General features: G+C 34.1%; 1 protein-coding gene across 1 annotated transcript in view; it reads right to left on the reverse strand.

The window, feature by feature from the left end:
- The window catches only part of LUZP2 (leucine zipper protein 2), a 522,759-nt gene that overhangs the window by 276,168 nt on the left and 220,829 nt on the right, over positions 1-25,762 (reverse strand). The window contains exons 2-5 of the mRNA XM_047774274.1: positions 23,642-23,759; positions 19,579-19,649; positions 14,907-14,988; positions 8,208-8,270 (exon numbers count right to left, since the gene is read on the reverse strand). Coding sequence (XP_047630230.1) covers positions 8,208-8,270; positions 14,907-14,988; positions 19,579-19,649; positions 23,642-23,759 — 334 coding nt within the window. The remainder of the gene's footprint in view (positions 1-8,207; positions 8,271-14,906; positions 14,989-19,578; positions 19,650-23,641; positions 23,760-25,762) is intronic.

Raw genomic sequence — 25,762 nt, forward strand, 5'->3', positions numbered from 1 at the left:
TACCTCAGAACCCAATGAAAGAAATATAATGATGACAATAGTTTCCATTTGTTAACAGCTAAATATCTAAATATATGCTAAAAGTCTTTCATGCACTATTTTCTCATTTACTAAATAATATTCAGAGGTTCTTAAAACTTATAAAATAGTGTTTACAGAAGATATGACATTAAGAAATCAAACTTTCTCCTTTACTGAGGCATCACAGGAAACACTAGATATTCTTCTAGCACATAATGGAAAAACTGACCCAGAAGCAGCCACAGGTAAAAGATATGATTTCAACTGAGAATTATTCCTAAAACTGCATATAAGGTTGGCATATACCCAACATTCTGAAGCAGGAAATTAGAACTTGGCAGAGTTAATTGATTGCAACAGTAAATAAAATGAGATTCTTATGTAGACTGAAATCTCCTATAAGACATCAGTCCAAGTTTCCTTTAGAAACACCAAGTAAAAATTCTATGTCCTTAAGTACTAGAAAATTTGTTGAGTAATTCCATCAGAAAGTGGAAATTTCAGATATATTTTTTGATTTATTACCCTTTGGCTGAGTCAATAAGTTTGGCTACTCCAACCCCTTTTTATAACACATACTTACAGCATTGATTTGGGGACTAAAGGCATATTTTTTGAGTCATATGGCCTGAAATTGGATTTAGCTACGATCATCAAAATTAATTACTTTCTTCACACCAATAAACATTTAACAGTCTTTTCACCTACAAGGAAACTTTTGAAACATTAGCCTTTTTTTCATTTTGCTTTCTTGATGATGAATAAGTAGCCATAAGTTCTAATCTCTTCATTTCTTTCAAAACCTACCCCTTCAATGATGCAGATAGTGATCATCACACTTGAGTAGGTCATTGAGTTCCTCTGCCCCTTTAAGTATTTTACCATAAAATGCTTTTCAATCTGTTTTTATTGTAGATATTTTTGTGTGCAATTTATGTAATTATTGATATATGGCACACTATTACTTGTTATACAATATTTAATTCCATTCTTTACATTCTCCATGATCAGCGATTGTATAATTGAAATTTAATAATATTCATATACCCCAGGAAATAGCAAAATGTGGAGACAATGTTGGGAATTAAGTTATATGTTTATTCCACAAATGAATATATAGATAAATGAACCTTATATATACAATCTAAACAAGTAATATTAGACTTCTTCCATAGATAGATTTACATTGAATAAAATCTTTCCTTTTTCCCCACTAAGAAACTGGCTAAGATTTATATACCTAATAAAATGTTCCCTCCTTGCCAGTTCAAAAAAAAAAAAAAAGCAAAGATCTTCAACTGGAATATACAAAATGGCATAAATAATAGAGATATTTGAATAGTATCATCTCAAAATTCATGTCCAGCTGGAACCTCAAACAGTGCTCTTATTTAGAAAAAATGTTTATGCGCATGTAATTAAATTAAAATCAGGGTTTTGCAGGATTGGTGTGGATCCTAAATCTAATAACAGGTATCTATAAAGAGGAGGAGAAAACCCAACATAGAACTGGCGATAGGAAGATGGAAATGCAGATTCTTGACAAACAAAAGATTGTCAAGGATTGACAGAGAGTGCCAGAAAGTAGGAAGAGGCAAAACTGGAAACCTAGATTATTCTATAGAACCTGCAGTGGGAGTGCAGCCCTGTGGCACTCTTTCTTTCTTTCTTTTTTTAAATGGCTGCACCTGTGGCATGTGGCAGTTCCTGGGTCAGGGACTGAATTACCACAACTGCAGTAAGGCTGGATCCTCTAACCCACTGTACCTGGCTGGGGAGCAAACCTGAGCCTCTGCAGCAATCTGAGATGCTGCAGCTGGATTCTGGGCCCACAGCACGACAACAGGGACTCCCCTGTGGTGATGTTTTGATTTCAGACTTCTGGACTTCAGAAGTGTGAAAGAGTTCATTTTTTATTGTTTTAAGCCACTCAACTTTTTACAGTAGCCCTAGGAACTAGTACAAATGGGTTATAATAAACTTTAAATACTAGTTACACAATTAACCAAAATAACCAGGTGACTAAGATTTCTCAGAAGTAATCACTTTAAGGCAGGCAAACCAGCAGGAATAAAGTATACATGTTATAATGAAATTATCTGAAAACGTCCCAGGCTTGCCCTGGACTCAGTATATAAGAACTCAAACTCATGCCCCTATTTCATCTTCAGGAAGGCATGAGAATCCATTCCAGAAGGATGACCCCGAAGCACTCTATCACATTATGACATATCCCATCATCTTCACCTGAGTGTGCAGATTGAGGCAAGAAAATGGAGTAATTTATTTTTCAGAAGATTTACAGGCACAAGAATTGACCCCAAATGGGTTTTCTTCTTAAAATTTACTAGAGTTTTCTCTAGATCAGATGTTATTGACCTTTATTATTATTTTTGGTTTCAGTCATAGTCTTTCCCTGAAAATCTACATCCTCTCCTGTAAAAAATACACTTCTGCCCCTATACTTGTTTTCTGTCAAAACTTGTAATTTCAGGAAGGCCAGAGATTCCCTGATATCTTTCAAGGTCTCTAACTATCCCTATTGTAGAGAATAGCAAATTAAGGAAACTGACTTCAATATCCATATTTGGACAGTGTCCAATGTTTATTCAGTTTATTGAATTCATTGGTGCTATACATAAAGTCCTGGCCCTGTAAGGTTTTTGTTGTGTGTGTGAAAAATCTGAATTATAATATTTTAGGCAATGTAGGATTCTTTTCTTTAAAACTACAATACTGCCAGTAACTCTGTACCTCTTGTCTTACCCCATCCTCCTGTCTCTCCATTCTCAATTTTACATTTATTAGTCCTTTCCTTTATGTAGGGGGGTGGGGAAGGTATGCCCCTTCAGCATGCTGAAGTTCCCAGGGCATGGATTGAACCTGCACCACAGCAATGACAACGCTGGATCCTTATTCCACTGAGCAACTGGGGAACACCCAGGGAAGGTGGGCTTCTACCTTAGAAGAGTCAATATCTAGTTGAGGAAATAATTCATCTAAAAACAAAGCTCAAATCACATGATAAGGATAGATAGACAAGAGGCCATGTATACACACAAGATACTGTAATAGATACACATGCACAACTGCATACTCTATCAGTATTATTTAGAGCATGTCTCTAAACTACTCAGACCCTCTAACATATACTAAAGCTGATTACCAGAGGCCCCAACCCTCTTTAAGAAAAGCTGTTAATACAAGCTACCAAATTTTGGAACGATGTTTCCACGATGTGAAAATTCTTCATAGTGTTTACCCATATTCCCAGGGAAAAAATAAAAATAAATAAATCCTTTATTTATAAAATAAAGAGAAATAAACAAATCCTTTCTCCCAAGGGCAGACATGACTTAGGCTTTGCTAATCAGACATGATCTCCCCCGACTTACCCGTCCTTCTTTCCTTCTTTCCTCTTTCCTTTCTTCCACCCTTCCTTCCTTCCTCCCTCCTTCCTTCTCTTCCTTCCTTTCTTCTCCCCTCTCTTTTCCTTCTCTTTTATTCCCTTCTCTCATATTTCTACCCACTGACTTATTATAGACTATGTTTTAATACTAATCTAACTCAAATATTACCAGCTATGTATTCCTTTAAAAGGTCCTGAACATTATCAAACTCACACAATCTCTCTTCCCTTCCCTTCTTTTCTATCTACTCACTAGCTTAATATAGCCTATATTTTAATACCAATTTAATCAAGTATTTCCAGATAGGTATTTCTTTAAAAAGTCCTGAACATTATCAAACTCACACATTTCATTAGGGAATATCAAACTAACCAGAGATACTTGTCCCAATGCCAAATTTAATATTTCAATATCTATGTATAATCCTACTCTTCCCTTGAGCCTTTCTTATATCTATAACGAGTATAGATAAGCATATTTTGTCCTAGGGGAAACAATGAATAGAATTAAAGAAAATTAGAAATGACAATGGAGAGAGGGTGTTATAAAATTGCAAAGTCAAAGAGCATTCTAAGCTTTGGAATCCATAAAACTGCCTTTATTACATGATGATGCAGTTATGGAAGTCAGAGAAGGAAGGTTGAGTTTTAGTTTTTGGGTTTTTTTTAATATCCTGGTACAGGTTTTTAATATTTACTGTAAACATAAAATATCCAAATATGAAATTCAAAATAAGTAACCAAATGCAAAAATGGATTACATAAGAGACATCAGAATTAGAGACAGATTAGGAAGTTACTAAAACAAAAAAGGTGCTATAGCTACTATAAATCAATTTTTACATTTCTTATACCCTGCAAATGCGTACATTAAAAATGTAGTACCAATGAGAAAATTGTGATGGGGAATGCCACTTACTATGTAATTCTATAATCATAATATTAATACAATAATGACCATAGTAATAAAAATACAACCACACTCTAATGTTTTCTAGCATTTCCCCCCCGCCAAATCATACTCATTCTTTTGCAGTCTTATACTTAGGATTTACTGTTTTCTCTTGAAACATATATCCTAAAGGGAACTGACTTCCAAAAAAGTACATTATCATCAGAATTAAATTCTGATACATAATTTTACTGATCTCTTATTTTAATAGTATAAAATCTAGAGTCTTCTATATACTCACCATTTGGTGATATAGCTTTGTATGGTAAAAAGCAATTTTTAAATGTTTTGAAGGCACTAAACCACTACTATATACAATAAAGGGAGCCCCTTTTGCCTGTTTCTTATGTCCTTGTATTATAAAAATTTCTCTAAAATTTTATAAGGCTTTCCCCTGATTGCTTCAAGCCTTAACATGTTGGGAAAAATTATATAAAAACCAACATAATTTTTTAAACTTAATTACATCATTCCACATTTTATTTCTTGCTAATAAGGTGATCTGGTAGAAAGAAATACATGCTGTGGCAGAATAGATTGGACTTGAATGTTCCATGAAAGTGAACATAAGGAGAAAAGCAGAAGGCCAAGACCCCCCCCCCTTTTTTTTTCTTTTGCTCTTTAGGGCCCACTAGGGGCATATGGAAGTTTCTAGGCTAGGGGTTGAATCTGAGCTACAGCTGCTGGCCTATGCCAGAGCCATAGCAAGGTGGGAAGGAGCTGTGTCTGCGATCTATACCACAGCTTGTGGCAATGCCAGATCCTCAATATACTGAGCGAGGCCAGAGATCAAAGCTGCATCCTCATAGATAGTAGTTGGATTTGTTTCCACTGTGCCACAATGGGAACTCAAGACCACCTATATGTTAATAAAGCTTCTGTGAGTAACAACAACTGCAGACACAGGTGTAACGTGACGTCCATGTGAAGACAGATACCCTTAGAGACAGATAAAATGAAGGAGACTCAAATACTCTGATTAACTTGTAGCTACTCTCTTTCCAGTCTCACTCTTTATTTTCTCTGTAAAAAACCCTACAATTTCTTTTCCTCCTGTATTCCCCTTTTGCTGTCCATATTTTCCGAAGATTCTGCAGTGGTCTTTCCCAGTTATGAACACAGTCTTTGAATCATGGGCTCCCATGTATTCCATTCCAAATACAACAGCCTGGATATAAAAATCAAAATGCTTTCTGCCCTACACTGCATTTGCTTAGTAATAAAGTCTAAATATTTCCCCCCTCCAAGGGATGTGTTAAATCTTAAAAAATTAAATTTCTAGTTGCTAATGCAAAAGTGCCTTTTAAGACATTTGCCTTCACATATGAAAAAAAAAAATGCTGATGTTTCTTTAATAATGTTGCAAAACTCCCTTCTTCTACTGGGACTTTCCAAATATCCTCACTCAGAAGAAATCATTCAGGAGACTTAAAGCTTCTCAGAGAAATCCCTTTATACCTGTATGGTCTTTCTTATCTCTTTGCATTTTGTTTCTATTTTGTTCAATCGATTCACTTTTTTTTTTTTTTTAACTCCTGAACAAAACATCTTTCAAGTAAGCGGTATCTAAATAATTTTACTATGTAGAGTATGGATCAATTTTTGTTTAATCTCTATAAACTGATCATTTGTCAAAATAATAAATCTAAAATTTCAAGGAATTAGTACAAAGGAGTCAAACTGAAACCATACAGTGGATAAAATATGTTCATTATCAGGTTTTCTTAGAGAAGTCAAAGCCTTTTTCAGGTTATCAATCACCATCTTGCAGATTTACAATATGAAGAAAGTAAATAGCTAATTTAATTATAAAACTTACATTTGGCAGCCATGGCTTCTAAAGAGTTGTATTACCTTTAGAATTATTCTCGCCTATACACTTAGAAAAATAATATTAAACTTTGAAAGTATCCTCTCAGAGCAAGTAAAGTATTTTTTAGTCTTCACATGCACTTGTTACAAATCATTTATAGTTTGATTTTAAAAGGGATTGCTCCTTAGTCGAATTCTAGAATTAAAAAAAAAACTTTCTAATATTAAAATTTAACTGATAATACATATATATAGAGAGAGATAAATTAGCCCACAATCCTCTCATTATTCGGCAGTTGGTTTCATATTGTTGTTGTACTTTCTTTCCTATTTAATACTGACTTTAACATTGTTTAAAACATTCCTTTTGTCTTAACTGATCCATAATAAGTTTGTAACTTGAGTAATCTGGCCTTCTCACTGAGACCCAACGAATAAGAAATTATCTAGTACGCCCAGTATTTTGATAACTCTGGTTTGCTTATATTTCCACCATAAATAGTAAATCTAAGAAGATTTAGGCCTCAGGGAAAACACTGGCAAGTTCATTCCATTAGACTTTCTTAAGAAGACTCAGAAGAAAAAAATCATTAGGAAAAAATGAAAACACAATAGAATCACAAGAAAGTCGCTTAAAAGTTTTCCTGTTTTCCTTTCTCCTGTACATATTTTGTATGTCTGATAATTTTAACATCACAGAGTGCAAAGGCTGAATCTTGATACCAAGGCATCTATAAATTCTATTTTCTAATCTGCACATTAAAAGTGAGAACAATTTAGGAATAATATAAATTCATCTGATATTGAAATGTCTCAAAAAATTGAAGAAAGGAAGGAGGAATGAAAGGAAGGAAAGAAGGAGCGTAAAAGAGACTAGTAATGATTAAAGCAATTGATTTAGGATTAAAAAATCAACCTTAGTAGGACTGATCTCTAAAACATATCATTAATTAATCATGATTTAATAGTCCTAAGAAACTAATTGTATTCAAGGAAAAAAAAGTAATTTTAGAAAATAAAGTAGTTCTATAACAAGTAGACAAAAACTCAAAATAGAAAAAAAGCACACAGCATTTTATAGGATCTTTACATTTTATAGGCTTAAGGAAAGTGCTTACATCTTATTTATTTATGTTCAAATCTATATTACTCTCAGATTATCTCATAAATTTTTCTCTCTAGATTGGCTTTTTCTAGCATGAAGTCTATTTCTAACTAGCTTTCATCTTCAGTGCCTATTATGCAATTTGGTAGACAAATATATTTCCGAAATACAAATAAATGTTTAAGGGAGTTCCCATTGTGCCTCAGCAGAAATGAATCTGACTGGTATCCATGAGGTCACAGGTTCGATCCTTGTCCTTATTCAGTGGGTTAAGGACAAGATGTGCTGTGGCTGTGGTGTAGGCCGGCAGCTACAGCTCCAATTAGACCCCTAGCCTGGGAACTTCCATATGCCCTAGGTGTGGCCCTAAAAAGACTAAATAAATAAATAAGTAAATAAATAAATAAATGCTTAATATTGACCTAAAAAAATAAAATTACAAGGAAAGTGAACTGGAGATATGAACTAACAGCATTATCAGATATATGTCAAAGCAGGAATCTTCTGAAATCCTTTTCCTTTTTTTAAGGGCAGCACCAGCAGCATATGGAGGTTCCCAAGCTAGGGTACAAATTAGAGCTACAGCTACCAGCCTAAACCACAGCCACAGCAAGCCAGATCTGAGCTGGTCTGTGACCTACACCGCAACTCACAGCAATGCTGGATCCTTAACTCGCTGAGCAAGACCAGAGATCACACCTGCATCTCATGGATCCTGATCGGGTTCATTACTGTTAAGCCACGAAGGGAACTCTTGAAATTCTTAACCTTAAAGTTCCTCTCTATGAATATATAGCTAAAAGTTAAATTAGCATGTGATTAGTGTTCCAGTGCTTATGGCAGATCAGTATGTATGTTTGTGTGTATCCTTTGACTTATATAAAATTTCTCTGAAATATAAGTCTTACCTCATTCTGAAGATCTCGGATCATTTTGTTCTTTCTTTCCATTTCAGTCTTTAAAAAAGCAATCTGAAAATAAATAGAATATTATGTAGACATTTAAAATTCGCTTCTATAACTTTTATAAATTTACTTTCATGATCTTTGAGGTATAATAAAATAATTATGTCTTTGTAAACAAATATTGAAAAAAGATTAAATTTTTATTAACCAAAAAATTTTATTGCTCGATTTATAAGTATATACATTAATTATATTAAAATACCCTTTTCTTACGTAATAAAAGATAGTTTAAAAAAACTGAGAAATACATTATGACTGTGATTCTCTTACCTGTATAAACTTTAATTTTCAAAAATGTTGTTCTTGAACAAAGAAAACTAATTTCTAGAGTTGGGTCTAGGAACCTCTTTTCTTAAAATATTCTCTGAATAATTCTGACATATGGTCAAGTTTGAGAACAATTATGTAGTGATGCTTCTGACCTCAAAAGCATGGAATCTTATAAATACTATATAGCATGGAACCTTATAAATGCTATACCAAAGAAACCATGATGTTTCCTCCTGAATATGATAGTCAGAGAATCTGTAACCTTAGGCCAGCTATTCGAATTGCATTTGTATAAACATAGTATTCATCTGCCTGATAACTTTGAAAAAAGTCAGTATAGCACAGTAAATAAAATTTGGGACTTCATGCTCACTGAGGGTTCACTATGTATATGAAAATAGGACAGTGAGTTAATACTTGTAATATGAAAAAAGAATACATACACACACACACACATATGTATGTGACTGGGCCACTTTGCTGTACAGCAGAAACTGACACGACATTGTAAATCAACTATAATTTAATAAAAAGTAAATAAATAGAAAAATTAAATTAACCAAAACCACTACAACAAAAGAGACTGAGTAGCATAAAAAGTAGGAATATGGAGTTGGCTTTTCATCAAGTCAGTGGTTGGTAACATGTGTACTGGAGACAGACTTTGCTGAAGTGGCTCCCTCTGCAATTAAATCTTGTCATCCATTTGCATTACAAAACAAAAAGCTAACAGTCAGGGCTCTCAATACATGTACCTAAGCAGCTATTGAGCACCAGGATGTTTTTATATGTTACATACTTATCTTTGGTTTGGGTCATGGATTATTTAAAGTCATTTTGCTTGTATGAAGATCTGCTCTAAAACCAATACAATTATTTTCCCTAAATCCTCCTATTTTGATGCCATTTATGATATATTCTCCATAATTAACACCTACTTTAATTAACAGTGTAATTAAAATATACTGCAATGTCAATAATATAATTATTTAAATGCTAAACAGGGAAGGAAAAACTTTAGAATATTCAAACATTTAGGACCTAAAATACATTCAGAATATTACAAAGTTACAGAATTTTGAAACAACTGGTCTAGAATCCCAGCTGATTTTAACATTTCTGGAAAAATTAGAATTCCTAGAAGATATTTATAAAATAATTTTTAAAGACAGAAAGTATCATTTATTTACTCTGAGTAAAGAATGGATAAACGTAACAATTCTTCATTCCTAATGAGAATCAAAGCTTGAAGCTAATTCTTTCCTTTGGACCAATTATGTCTCACTTAGGCAAGTTAAGCCATAAAAATTAACAAGAGTAGTGAAATGCATCCAAGAAGCATTAATATCATTAATTACTCTGGTTACACCTGAGAACTCATTTTTTCTTGCTGTAATTTAGGTTTTTCACAAGTTTGAAAGATTTGCCACTCCATTATCTCTTAGAGATATAAACAGATGCTCACATGGTCATAAAAAGTATTTTCTAAAAGAACTGGATCAAGACAGCTTTACTGCTTTTTCAATTTAATTTCCAAAACTTTATGTTCTCTTATATTTTTGTGATTTAAAAGCAATATCACATTTAATCTTTATAGCATTTTACTATGGATTAACTAAATAAAATTGGTATTTTAAGTATCTTTTGAATAAAATATACAATGTTTTCATGGAAAAAGACACAGTAATTAGATACGTAATCAAGGGCAGCAATAAAATTATCTGCACTTAAAACTGAAACAGCACAATATTTATAGAATTAAATCCTAGTGTTTCCCTCTATTTGAGAGTGAGCAGTTACAATGATCTTACTCTTCCCTTTTTATCCAACTTTCAATTATACCAACTATAATAGCCTTCCGAGCAGAAAAAATAATTACTGAATTTATTTGCAACAATTAAAATATATATTAATTTAATGCTTAGTTAATTAGAATCTTCACATAGGAAGAAAAATCACAAACTGTTTGAGTCTTTACCAAAGTTTAAAAGTCATGAGTCCCCGTAACATGAAACCTGCCTTCTAGATGCTACCAGAGACGTATTTTAAAAAATAGTTTTTGTTAAATTATCATTTTTTTTAAACTTTTTGTCATCTTTTTTTGGATTCTGACTTAGAATGATCTATGTCATTCAATTCAAAACATAAAATGTGGAGTTCCTGTTGTGGCGCAGTGGACACGAATCTGACTAGGAACCATGAGGTTGCGGGTTCAATCCCTGGCCTCACTCAGTGGGTTAAGGATCCAGTATTGCCATGAGCTGTGGTGTGGGTTGCAGATGCGGCCCGGATCTGGCATTGCTGTGGCTGTGGCGTAGGTTGGAGGCTACAGCTCGAATTAGACCCCTAGACTAGAAACCTCCATATGTCTTTTTTTAGACAAAAAGAGCAAAAAAAAAAAAAAAAAAAAAAACCCAAACCAACAATAAAATGCATTCCCTCCAAAAGATAAGTTTTCTTTCTGTAAGGTGTTTGCATTCAGTGATTTCATTGATTATGATGATATATTTTGTTCATGTAGGCTTTGTTTTTAGATTGTTATATCTACATTTATTAGTAGAATAGCTATTAATTTAGACATAGATTCATTCACTGATTTTGGAACCGTAAGTGATGATGTTTATAAAATGAGATGACTGTCAATCATTTTCTATTTTCTAGAAAATATCTGCCTATATTTGAAATCAACTGATCTTTGAAAATTAGTAGAAGGCATCATGCAAGCCTTCTAGCCCTAGAACACTTGGGAAAAGAGGCCTTTTTGCACAACAAAATTTCCACCATGTTCAGCTATTCAAGTGCTGAATTTCTTCTTGCAGAAATTTAGTTATTTTATATTTATTTAGGAATTTACATTATCTGTGAACTGTTTCTCATAATATTTATTTTTTGACTATTCCTATTACGCCTATTTGCTCTTTTTTAATTCAACAGTTTAAAATTTGAGTTTGTCTTTTCTTAATCTTTCTCAAAGTCTATCATAGTCTTTTCAAAGAACTTAAATTTATCCCCGTTTGCATTTCTCTTTTATTGTTTTCCTCACTATCTTTATAATTATCTCTTTTTTACACTGATATTTTGCTTTTGAGCTAATTTATTGAATTTATGTTGTTTATCTTTCTGGAAAAAATACATTTAAAGCTACCAATTCATCTTAATTATTACATTAGTATGTAGTGTTTTATTATTATTATTTCTTTATTAGTTATTATTAATCAGAGTTATTAGAAAATATTATATATTTCCAAACATAAAAATTTGTTTGACCATTAAAAAAGCTTATATTTAATTTTATAACAAAATGGTCAAATAATAGATTGTATATAATAGCCATACTTTGAGCATATATAACTTTATATATTAAAACATTTTATTTCTATAAATTTTTTATAAATGTTCTGCATGTACTTAAGAATACAGTCACTTTGTTACAGATTTCTATATATACCTAATAGTTTGTTACTATCAGTTGTATTTTTAAGATCTTTGTATTTGCCAGTTTCTCCTTTCACTTATAGATCGATGAACATTACACTGATTTGTTAAGTAGATGTAAGTTTATGATAGTTATAGCTATAATTCTCATTTTATTTGCTCATTTTTATTTTGCTATCATATGTGCTTTGCTATACATTGTATTTATTCCATAAATTCTATTTGCCAGACATTAACATTGCTGTCAATTACGTATTTATTTTATGTTGTTTTACATATATATTCCTATATTGCTTATTTTAAGTGTGTGGTCTTCTCAGTTGTTAAATTGGCACATTTGATTGTGTTGCTATAATTTCTTAATTGCAGTTATTCTGTCTTTTAAAAATTATTACTAGATTTAACCCACTTAAATTACTGTAATTTCTAATGCATTTATACTTTTGCCATCAGCAATTTTTTGATCACATTTTTCTTTCAATTGGATAATATAAGTATTTTTTTCTTTTTTTTTCTTTTTATTGAGTAGTTCGAATTTAGTTTAGTGTCTACTATTTACTGAATGCCATCTATACTTTTTTAGGGATATTATGCATATAATTTTAATTTGAATTATTCCCCAAATTCTGCAAATAAGGAAATTTGCAGAAGTTAAAGAATTTGCTCAAATATACAGGGCTAGTAGATGGCTCAGTAGGAACCTAAACTCAGAATATTCTTATTCTGGAGCACATGTTAGGTTATGAATAAATTTATGGAGTTTCTGGTTTAGTAGAAAAATTTCCCTCAAGATTCAATATTGTACATTGAGAAAAGTACTACAATGATTCTGAGACAAGGGTAAGGCTGACTCCTTCCCAATCATGCATCCTTTGTGCCACTTTTCCCATACTTGGCTATTGTAACTTTTGCTGAGACTTTCAACTGTTATAGCTTTCTTATTTTGGGATTTAGACACAGTTTGCATAACATATTGGAATAATCATAAGTTCGCGTCTTGGCTTCTCCAAATATTAGCTGAATAATTCATCTTCAGTTTAAAAAAATAGTGTCTGGCTTTATTGTGAGGATCTGAGAAAACAGTACCTGTGAGCACTCTAACTGCCATCATTTATGACTGGGTTATAAAGAAATTGAGATTAAATGCAATAGGTCAAGACAGAAACGTGATTGCAGTTAGGGTTTTTTTGGTAGGCTGGGTCATATCTTGAGGGGATGGATCAACATGTTGGTGCTAAAAATACATTTACTCTTTTATGTAAAACCTGATGTCCAAAGAGCAAGATATTAGGACACATTGTAGGTAACTGGTGAGTATTGGCTATGGCATAGCAAAGAAGAACAAATATTTTCATCGTTACAGGTGAGCCAGACAGATAACAGTGAATTTATTAACAAGAAACAGTCTTGTAGGCAGGGAAGTCAAAAGTCATTGTTACAAAGACTGTCTCCAGAAAGCAGGTGTCCTGAATGACACACAGAGTAAGTTTCACAAGCAAAACTCTACACTCTAATCCAGTTTGTTCAGGGAAGCCTCCAAAAGAAAGGCAGGCTGGCAGTTCTTAAAGGGACTGGAATCTCAGATAACTGATCTGGATGGAGACCTCACCTTAGTCCTGTTCTATTTCCAGCTTCTGTAAACTTGATGCTCTAACATTTACCCTATACACGTATGCAGACAAGCCTTGATATAGACAACTCTAATAAATGACAGGAGTCATCCTACCTTAACCTTGTACCTCCCTCATCGCTGCTCCATCACCATCCCCCAAAAGGGTACTTCTCCCAGCAGTATGCTTTTCAAATACAAACTAACGAATAGACAGCTCATAACTCCAGCCACCCCCTGTTTTGGGTTCTTACACTCCAGGCCACTATACACCTGCTTTAATTACCTCAGGGCCCGGTACCAAATAGCCCTATGCCCCAGAGCCTACTGAAATCATTCAAACTGTCCAATCCTAGCCCTGCTTACCCTGCCTCACCCATTATTTCCCACAGAAACCACAATTATGCCTTTCGTTTATATTTTCCCCACTTTGCCTTGTGACTGACCTGGTGTTTCCCTCCATTGTCCCCTGTCAAATGGCATACCTCCATTCTTGAGAGCTGTGAGAAATAAACTATCTGTCCAAAGGTAGTCATTTCCTGATCCACTGGTCTTGTTAAACTTCAGATTTTCTATTAATATACTGTATTTTGAAACAAACTCAGGTCCTCATACAAGATAAAATGTCCAATCCCCACAGATGGTATTTAAAGTGGGTCTAGACAATCAGAAATCTTAGTTTTCAGCACTACTATCCAGATCACCAGCCCTTCTGCCTATGGGGAGTATTAGTTATAGGAACTGAAATGTGGGGACACATAGAACATCATTTTGAGAGAGGAAATCTGCAGAGAAGTTTGATTCTTTAACTTTGCATTATATAAGAAGATTCTTCAACTTTGCATTATATAAGAATTACTTATGAAGTTGTAATAGACAGATAGGCAGATAAATAGGCAGATTAAATAGGCAAATCTTTCAGGGTGGCCCATTTAATCAGCTCTTTAATCAACATCCACTGAGACTTCTATTCCGTGGATGTGGGCTGTGGCTTAGGAATCGCATAGCTCAACTTAATTCAAGGTCAATTACACCCCCAAATTCAAGAGCCACTGATAAGGGGCCTGACTCTAGCATGCTTGCTGTTGGTTTTTCATCCACAAATAAGGGTTGGTAATTAGAAAACCCCCTAATAATCAAATACAACAAAAACATTTTTTGAATGAATGCTGACCAAGGATTTTTATAATCTCGGTGAAAGCATTTTCTTTATTATATTTCCATTTTTATTTGTTACAGGTATGTTTGCCCCATAGTGATTTGGAGGGGAAAACAGTTAACAATGTTCTATCCCTGAAGCATAAAACACAGAAAAGAAGCAAACTTACAGTAGCCTGTTGTTTTTCTGCTTTCTCAGTAGTCTCTTTAAGTTGATTTTCCAGGGCCTCCTGGAGAGACTTCATTTGTTCTCTTGTTGAATAGAAAATAGAGAGCAAAAGAGAGACATAACATAATTGTTATTTCTTATGTCCATTATGAAAGGAGGTTTTGCTGTTTATATCCATTTAGAAAGAGATAAGTAGAATGTATAGAGACACAGTTAACCATATAAGATATATCTCAGGATTCTGGTAATAAAGAGTTTTCTTCCCCATGCAACTAAAAGTGAGCTTCATATAAAGGAAATTGCCTTGCTATTGTGTCTTATAAAAATCCCACTGTGTGACTCATCTGTGAGCTGCATAATGTGTTAAATTAAATCAATATAATAATTAGAGTAGGAAAGCTAATTTTAGTGACAGCATGACAGGATGTGAGCATACTGTTTAGAAAAAAATGTTACCACAGACTTGCTGATCAAATTATCATTCCCTTGGATGCTCCTAATTGACTAATTCTAAAGCACTGTGTTTTAGACAACCTGTATAAGGCCTAAGACTTTTTTAAAAAACAAAGAAAAAATGTATTCTAATATGAGAGCTGCCTAATTTATTGGGTATAATAAGAGAAATATGTGTCTGCATATATATTCACATTGTTATCTCCAGCTCAGTAGGATATATAGATTCTGTCTCACTCATTAAAATGTAAGTATTTTCATAAATATGCATTCCTCTCAAATGCTTAGGATTTATTCAGTCATGACAAATTGCATCATCTTTATGTGCCTTCATTTTATCACCTAAGCTACCACTTAAAAAGTTCAGATGTCAGATAAGTTAGTGCATGAGTGAGGTGGTATAGGTATATGTTCAGTATGGCTAGAAAAATAAACTCCTTCAAAGCAACAGCAACTAGCAAAGAGAAGCCTTTTCTAGTTTTACCAACACACACACTAATTTGAAATTCCCAAACTACTATCAGAAGTAAACTTCTGGAACAACAATATTTTCTTGATATGTAAGCATACAGGGAGATGAAGGGTAGGAGAATACACTCTTTGGCTCATTTTCTTCATCTATAAAATGGGCACAATGATAGAACTACCTCATAGGTTTGTAGTGAAGTTTAGAAGATATATATAAATGTAGGAAAAATGCTTAGCAAATGTTTAGAAAACAATCACTTACTACATATGTGATCATTGTCACAACCACTGGCAATACTCAAGCTCCTTATGTCAATTCTCTGACCACCACATTCTGCACAACCACAAGAGGTCTTTTATCTAAAAGGATTTAATGATGTCCCCCAGATTTGTTACTCTAAAAACTCTTAGGTTCCACTCTCCATTTCAGGAAGGTTCATGAGAGACTGGTTGTTGGAATCAATTTGGATTTTGTTTATTAAGGCAAAATGTAATAGGGACAAGTTATAAAATAATTACAGTCACATTGGTTCTTAGATGATTTATGCTTGTTTGGTTAAAGCTTTAACACACTTTTGCTTAAAGTGGATTTTAAGTCTCAGCTTCAATTACTGCCTCAAACAGGTTTCATTTATCAGAACTGCTCCACATATGGACACTTAAAATCTAGACTTCCATTACCATATCTGATATTTTCCATACCAAGGATTTGTGGCATAATATATAATATCTACATATATTGTAGGCTTACAGTATACCAGGCACTCTGCAAACTTCACATCAAACTGTAATTTTGTATTACAAATAAAAAACTAAAGCACAGAGAGGTGGTAGTATTGTGTTCTGGAGCTTATGTGCTCAAATTCTAGAGTCTTTATACTACGTCCACTGAAAGAGAGAGACAGAGAGAAAGAAAGGAAAGATCTACAATGTCAGCCCTAACATTGAGATCCTGAACAAGTACTGAATAAAAATGCAATTGAACTATTTTATTTCCAACTTAAAAAGTTACAATAAAATCTTACAATAATTATGATTATTTCTGGGTTTTAAAATTCTAATTTTATACATTATTTGAAATTAAATTATATTATACATTTTATTTAAAATGTGTATATATGTGCATACATGTGTGCATGTGCGTGTGAATATATATATACATATATATATACACATACACATATATATTCAAAAATGCCCACATACTGACATCTATAGGCAATAGGGAGTAGGACAAAAAATAACCTTTAAAAGATATTAAAAACTGGAGAAGGTAGAAAATTTTGCACATTTTCATTGCAAGGAAATCTATCAGACAGAAGAGCAAGTGGGCCTTTTGAAAGTGCTGACTCTCTCCACTTCCTCTTCTGTTTTTCAGACTTATTTCTGCACATTCTCCCTGCTCTCATGCTTTAGGTGGTCCAAACCTCCTGTTTCACAGACTCGGTAAGTTCCGCTCCTATGAGAAATAGTTCTACTCCTTGTCAACTTGCATGTGAACCATTCCCCACCATCAACTGGAACTTGCACAAACTATATGGAGGTACACAAACTTCTAAGGAACCATTTGCTCCAGTGATATGGTGCTGTTTCTTTGATGTTGAGTACATTTTAGCATAGAATTTCATGGTTACAAAGGATTTTAAAAAGGTAGCTGTTTCTCACATCTTCCATCCCAAATTATAAATATAAAAAGACCACCAAATAATTCTACAGGAAGGTATTTTTCCCCCAGTGGTTACCAGTATGTATTGTCATAACATCACAGGCTTTCTTTTCATTTTCATAGAACTTGATAGAGTAAATATCCATTAGTACAGAGCCTCAGCATCTCCACCCACCAAACACTGAAAGAATAAAATGTTTTATTCGATTTTATTTCCAAGACAGCTTTTCAGAAACTTCAGGGTACTTCTCCTATCCCCCAGGGTTTCTATTTTGTGGCTACCTACTCTCACTCCTCCTATAGCCCGGCTTAAGAGTCTCTCCATCAGACTGAGGACTCTTCTACAAATATTATCTAGGCTGTCTAAATATTTCTAGAAATGTAACAATGAAGAATAAATGCAACATTCTCTTTCTCTCCCATGTAAAAGCCTGCATATTTTATTTATTGTTCTGTCCCAACATGGAAGACTCTACAAAGAGTAAAAATTTTAAATGACTCTTGGTCTGTTCTGACGAGCTATTTCTATTGAAAGGAAAAGGTTGTTTATAATTCTCCAGTAACTCAGTGAACCACAAATACTTGTGTGATAGTGAGCATAGTGTGATAGTGAGCATAAAAGGTGGATTATTTCAAACCAATAAAATAATTTATTTTATTTTATTAATGATTTTTATTTTGTTCCATTGTAGTTGGACTTGGAGATAAAATCAATAAAATAATTTGAAATGGGCTACTTTTGGAAACATGCTCATATACATATTTTATATGTGCTCTTTTTAATCATGGATTTTGGAGAGAATTTCATTGTTGAAGAAATAATAATTTTACTTAAATAATAAAAAGAGTCAACATAAGGCACTATATTTGATATTTTTAACATTTTATAGACATTGACAAGAGGTTTCTGGGTCAAAAGGCAAGAACAGTGAAGAAGATATAGGATGGTGAGAAGGGAATATACAGTGTAGCATCTGTCCACCTTTTTAACAGCTTTTTGTTTTGGATCATTAAACTGAGTTGAAAGGGTATGGCTAAGTATGGGTGACACACAGCAGAGCAAATTCCAATTAATACAACTCTCAGCAATTCACCTAAGCATTTTTGAGCAACAATTTCCTATTTACTGAATGGGGATAGTAATATCTACTCTGTAAGATAATTGTGGTGTTAAACCAAGAGAAATATGCATAAAGCATCTAACAGAGCAGAGACTCTAGTAAATGTATAATAAATAACAAATGCTACCTTGGTTCTACCTTAAAATAACTTGGCTTTTTTTTTTTTTTTTAAGACACCATTTCAAGTCATATAGCTTGTTAATACTGCATAGCCAGCTAGCTCATAATTCACTTCCTTCAAAAATAAACAAGCCAGCACTGATACAATTGTTCTAATTCTCCTTTGTTACTAATGATTACCCCATTCCTTACCACCCCCACCATTATCACCATGATCAAGTTTTGATACTATTAAAAATGTCCAGAGTTCCCATCGTGACTCAGCGGAAACGAATCTGACTAGTATCCATGAGGACTCAGGTTCGATCCCTGGCATTGCTCAGTGGGTTTAGGTTCCAGTGTGGCCATGAGCTGTGGTGAAGGTCATAGACATGTCTCTGATCTGGTGTTGCTGTGGCTGTGGGGTAGGATGGAGGCGATAGCTCCGTTTTGACCCCTAGCCTGGGAACTTCCATGTGCGGCAGGTGCGGCCCTAAAAAGACACACACACACAAGTCCCACTGAGGTCAATGTTATTGGATCTGTTTATTGATGGACAGACTTATATGGGTCCATCTTACTAAGATAATAGAAGAAAGTATTCCAGATCCTTAACAATTGAATTAAGATCTGCAGACAAGTAGCATCAGTATCAGCAGCACCCATCATCAGAGAACTGAGAAATGCAGATTCTCAAGTGCCACCCTACATTTATAAGAATCTGCATTTGAACAAGATTTTCATACATTCAAGTGTAAGTAATAATATAAATAAATGAATGCATTTACAATGAACTTATTCTTGTGAAGTCTCTGAAGAAAGTCTGAGGAAAAAAATGAGAAAATAAAAGGAAAACAAAGTCTTACCTTTGTTTCTGACCTATTTCCAGAAGCTTCTGAACATCTGTTTTTGCAGATTTCTCATCGTTTTTCAAATTCTGATAAAAAAAAGTGGGAAGAGTAAGTCTTATTCAGGTGATAAACTGAAGTGCAGTTTAGCTTTGTGTCTATGCACAAGGTGTGGCTGCATTTTTGCCCTGAAATAATAATGTGCAAACAAGGCTGTTATGGTCCCCATGGCTCTGAGAATGCACAATTTATGACACCAACTAGTGAAAATGCTACACAGTGAGTGAAAGAGAAATGAACTGAGCGTCAGCCTTCAATGGAGGAGAAACTACTCTCCAAATATCTAGGTCTTATAAGTAAATATAAAATATATTTTCTTCTCTTCATTTGAACTTTTTACTATGTTATCTGCAGTCATGTCAAACTGGATCTGGCATAGTTTCTATAAACACAAGGTAACATAAAACATCTCCCTAAATAAGCTAAGCAATAATCATTCAAGATCAAAGCAATCAAAGGGCATGTACCTTTTTGGTCTTATCTTTTTATTATTTATGAGTAATACATTAGAATACATAGAAAAACTAGAGCCATCTAAAATTCTAACTGTTCTGTATACAAAATATATTAAGGAACGAAATGCCATCTCAGTCATTAATGTTTATTTATGGACAATTCAGCACTGATGGACCATGAATTAAAAGAGAAAAGCCCACTGAGCTTTTCTCATCAGAGAATCTGTAATGAAACTTTCCCAATGAGCCTCCATGTCCATACTCAGTGAACTATTTAACAGGGTAACCTATCCTTCTTGATGTTAAAAGTTGAAGCAGAGACAATCATATTATTTACAAGAAAAGCATCTGTGACAAGTAACTGACAATAACAAAAATGACAAAAGCTCTGTTTAATTAATATTTAACAACAAAGGCATGGTGTCTGCATTCTCCAATTTTTTAACCTAATACTAGAAACAATTTTCATGTAGTAAGTGTTCTGATAGTAATATGGTGGGGTGAACTTCAAAAGAGAAGCATCTTCTCTAAATTGGCTGAATGAAGTCATATTAGGAAGCAGCCAGTAAAAAGTGCTCTGTTTATTTGGAAAAAGTAGCTTGACATAAAATACAAAAAAAGCAGGTTAGGTGTGGGTGGTAGCACTAATCATGGGTTTACAGTGCAAAGTACATAATGGCCATATGACCTGGGGTGGGTCACAAAATCTGCCCTTTGGCTTTCCTATCTGATAAACAGGGATAAGAATTTTGCAGACCCTACATTAGATAATTATTGGAAAACTCAAAGGGAATAATATATGTGTGAAATCATTTGGTAAAAAGTATGAGAAAGTATGCTTATTCATTTGTCTGCTATACTCTGGGTATGCTGAAGGAAATCAAGACTAAAAGGGCACCAGTCTATCCTCAAGAAATTTAAAGAAATAAAACACATGAGATAAAGAAATGAAAAGGTCAAAAGGGCAGGTAAACATATGGGAGTCTGCAAGGGATATCCAATTAGAAGATCAGGAGAGCACTTGATGATTATTTCCCCAGAAATGTCCAGAGAAGTGTGGTGCAAGTCTTAGAAAATAATTTTCATGTTTTTAAGGATACTAAAGATTTATATATCGACTAATTAATCAACCCCCTTTTTTTTTTTCCTTTGGCTTTTTAGAGCTGTACCTGTAGCACATGGAGATTCCCAGGCTAGGAGTTGAATCGTAGCTGTAGCTGCCAGCTTACACCACTGCCAAAGCAATGCAGGATCTGAGCCATGTCTGCAACCTACCCTACAGCTCACAGCAGCAATGCTGGATTCTTAGTCCACTGAGTAAGGCCAGGGATTGAACCCAGGTCCTCATGGATACTGGCAGGGTTTGTTAAGCGCTGAGCCACGATGGCCACTGCAACACAATGTTTATTGATTGATCTGTATTACCATGCCATCCAGGTGCTATGGTTACAGAGATGAACAAGACTTTCAAATCTCATGTTTTCATGAACCCCCACTGGGGAAAAAATGTGTACAATGGGCAATATGGTTATTTACCATGAGTTTGAAGCACTGAATCACTATTAGATGCCTGACTTAGGGATATTTCTGTGGCCCATTGACATAGGAATCTAGTTTCCTCATTTTACAATGAATAAAATATTATCTAAATTTTGGAAGAGACTGTTACGGAGGTTTAATAAGAAAAAAGAAACAACCAAAAATTCATCTTGCACAATGGCTAGCACAAAATAAATAAAAGGTATTTTAAAAACTGCAATTATATTTAGTAACTGAAGTGTTTCCTTTTCAAAAAGGTAACTCCACAAAACTATACATTTATTTCAAGTAATTTCCTAGGCTGAAATTAGATGTCTTAACTTAGGCTACTAATATAGAGAGACTGAATGTGCTGGAAATATTGTGAATACTGACCATTCATGGGTCTTTATTTCAACATATGCTTGAAAAATGTTTAATGTGACAGTCCTTCCACAACCTCTACAGTTGTCTTAAATATTCTTCACAGTCTAATAAAACTTGTGAATTTCTATGTATCTATGAGGTGCAGTTATGGCATCAGTCTCCTATGGAAATCAGCATGCACCCATTTTCATTCCAGTCAGTGCGTCCCTAATGCTCTGTGTACTTCAATCATGGAACTGCTATTCCTGCACTGTCACCATCTTGCTACTTGTCACTGTGTCTTACTGGAGTTCGACTGATTTTTCTATTTTCAGGTTCTCAGGATGTAATACAACTTCTGGAATAAGTGCTTCAGTGTTTAGATTAAAAGTAACATATCTGCCTCCTAACTTTCTTTGTGCTTTTTTTTTTTTTTTTTTAATCTTTTTGCCTTTTCTAGGGCTGCTCCTATGGCATGTGGAGGTTCCCAGGCTAGGGGTCTAATCGGAGCTGTAGCCACCGGCCTACACCAGAGCCATAGCAACGTGGGACCCGAGCCATGTCTGCAACCTACACCACAGCCAGTGCCGGATCCTTAACCCACTGAGCAAGGCCAGGGATTGAACCCACAACCTCATGGTTCCTAGTCAGATTCGTTAACCACTGTGCCACGACAGGAACTCCTCTTTGTGCTCTTAAAGTTTCCTTTCTCTTAATTCTGTTTTACCACCTATAAAATAAGACTCATGATAATCACAGCATAATCAGCAGATGAAAATTAAATAAACACTGGGGGAAGAGTACCTAACATGAGACCATGTTTAATAAACTATAGTGGTTACTATCATCATCATCAGAGAAATCTAAGAACATCGGTGACTATACATGGTGTAGAAACATTCGGTTCAATAATAACTAACAGAAAGGCCCTGGAATCAGGGCACTGCCTGGATTTAACCTCTGGTTTACTTTGTAACATTCAGTCATGATTCCTCATGAGTAACAAGAAAAATAATCACATTTATAGTATCTACTCTCATTGATATATTATGAGAATTAAATCCTATAATATATATGAAAGCTTTTAGTGCATAGTATGTATACAATAAGTATAATGTTAAATACAAATATTAAAATACATTCTTAGTTGTTTCAGAAAATTTCTTATCAGATATAGATGTCGTCTTTGGTTTTTGACTGATATTTTGTGCCTATTATGTTTTCACAGACAACACTCTCTAAGGCTTTTACCTATTTTACTAAATAAGGTTTATTAAAGCATTTTCAGAACTATCCTTTGAGGAATTTAAAGTTTTCTTCTAGAGATCATTTCTATATTCATTTAACTCTTGGCCATAATTACTCTTCATCGTTTGTAATATAAAAAACACAGGGGTCAAAATGATCTTAGAAGCTCTGTGAAATTCATGACTTTTCCAAGCACACACAATTTTCTCATTCCTGAATTTGCAAACCACAGATTCTCAGACTGCATTTCAAATGGTATTTCTTCTCAAAGCTCACGCAACAACAATAATAATAGTAATAATAACTCCTATGTTTAAACAAAGAAGTATATTTTGAACTGGTGAAAAATGCAGACGTCTTTATGTGTTACTTTACTAAGACAAACAAGTTGACTCTTTATCCTTTGCAGCTGAGAAAATTTGTTTTCATCTCACCTGAAGGTTGACTTTAATTCCATCAAGTTCTCTTGATGTCTTTGTCAGCTGATGGAGGATGGTGCTTCGCTCCTTAAAGACCTGCTTCAGCTGCTTTTCTAGTTCTTCATAGTCCTGTCTAACACAGAAAGAAAAGGCATGAGAGCCCCCAAATGCTTCCACTTGGCTCTAGCCACTTTGGCCACGATCATAAACCCTTGCATTTTAAGCAAAGTCTGATGAATTGAAACCCTAATTACCAGGGTGTTTGTTTTTATTAGTTCATCTAAAAGAAGAAAATTGAAAAACCAGTTTTATAAAAGAAAGGTTTCATTTTGCATTGAGGTCTGTCCCAGCTCCAGAGAGGTTCCAGAGCAACACTGCATATCTTTTGCCTGTATAACAGTTTATCAGATACCTCTTGGAAAATAGGTATTTTCCATATTATCACACTTTTTTCTAAGGTCCTTGAAGTTTTACAGCAAGAGATATGAATTGAACCAATGTGGCTCATAGATATAGACAGGTTCTGACATTGGGGAACAAACCTGGGGTTGAACCAGAACAGAATGTAGGGGCTTTGCTTCACACTTGGTTTGTAGGAAAGGAAGTGCATTTTTCACCCCTTTCCAAATATAGCTAAGAATCTCTACTGCTGTTAAAGAAGTACTGGAAGAAGCACAATACCTCTAAAAATCAATAAATAAATACAGGGATTACAGTGAAATCTGAAGACTTGTTAACCATTACATGAATTAAAGCTTTATTTATCTTGGTATCATATGTGTATGTATATATATATATATATATATATATATATATATATGCATACATTTTTTTTATTTTTTCACATGGTTTTCATGAGATAAGACAGATATTATAATTCTAATGTTGCCACTACGAAAGACTGGGTTCAGAAAAATTAAGTTACTACCCTAAGGTCCAATTCAAGGAGTGACTGAGTAAGTAGTATGCATGTTTGTGTATGCATGTATGTTTGTATATGTTATGCTGAGTGTGTTTGTGGAGGGGAAGAATCTAGACAAAGGAACAGATAATTGCCAATGCATGCTAGAACTATACGCCATAGGGGAAGATTAAAATGATTAACTGGAGCACAGAAGAGATTAGAGATTACAGGTGCTAATCCAGGGAAGACTTCCTGATAAAAGTAATATAAAATATATGTGTTTTGAAAGATAAACAGAAATTAGCTACATAAGGGGAAGGGGGAGGGAGTAGAAGGGACTGGGAGTTTGGGTTAGTAGACACAATCGATTAGATTTGGAGTAGATAAGCAATGAAATCCTTCTGTAGAGCACAGGGAACTGTATCTAGTCACTTGTGATGGAACAGATGGAGTGTAATGGGAAAAAAATAATGTATATATTTATGTGCATGTGTGTGTGTGTTGTGTGTGTGTGTGTGACTAGGTCACTTTGCTGTAGAGTAGAAAACTGACAGAACACTGTAAACCAACTATAATGGAAAAAAATCATTAATTGAAAATAAAAAGTAAAGAAAGTTTTATTTTAAAAAAAGAAATTAGGTACATGAAAGGGGAAAGCATGTATAAATACTAAGGAAAATAAGCTTTAATGAATTAAAATTTAAGTGTATAAACATCAGAAGTTCGGGAGTAGGAAAAGGGGGTTAAGAGCTTTGTGGCTGAAAGGAGGATGTGAAGAGACGAGGCAAAAGTATGCAAACTCAAATGAAGGTTAGGAGTGTGTGCACTGCTTTACAAACAAGAGGAAGTAATTGAAGGGTGTTAAGTAGGGAGAGCTTTATGTTTTGGAAAGATTTCCCTGGCTAAATATTGAAGAATGCATTGGAGGGTGGAAAAACATGGAGAAAAGTAGGCTGTTAAGTCTGCGATAATCTAGGTAAAGGACAGTACTGGCCAAAATTACATGAGAAGCAATAGAAACAAGGAAGCTTGGAATTATTTCAGCAAAACATATAAAGTTGAATCAATAATATATAATTAATTAAAAGAAATTGCAAGTGTGTGTATTACGGGGAAAGAGTGGGAAGGAGTTTGTTATTATTATTGTCATTTATCTGGTTTAGGCAATGGCGGAACACAGCCCTTCATGGAGAGAGAATTCACAGTATAAACAGTTTTTTTCGTGAAAGTTA

The sequence above is a fragment of the Phacochoerus africanus genome, chromosome 4, assembly GCF_016906955.1.
Source record: "Phacochoerus africanus isolate WHEZ1 chromosome 4, ROS_Pafr_v1, whole genome shotgun sequence".
Classification (NCBI taxonomy): domain Eukaryota; kingdom Metazoa; phylum Chordata; class Mammalia; order Artiodactyla; family Suidae; genus Phacochoerus; species Phacochoerus africanus.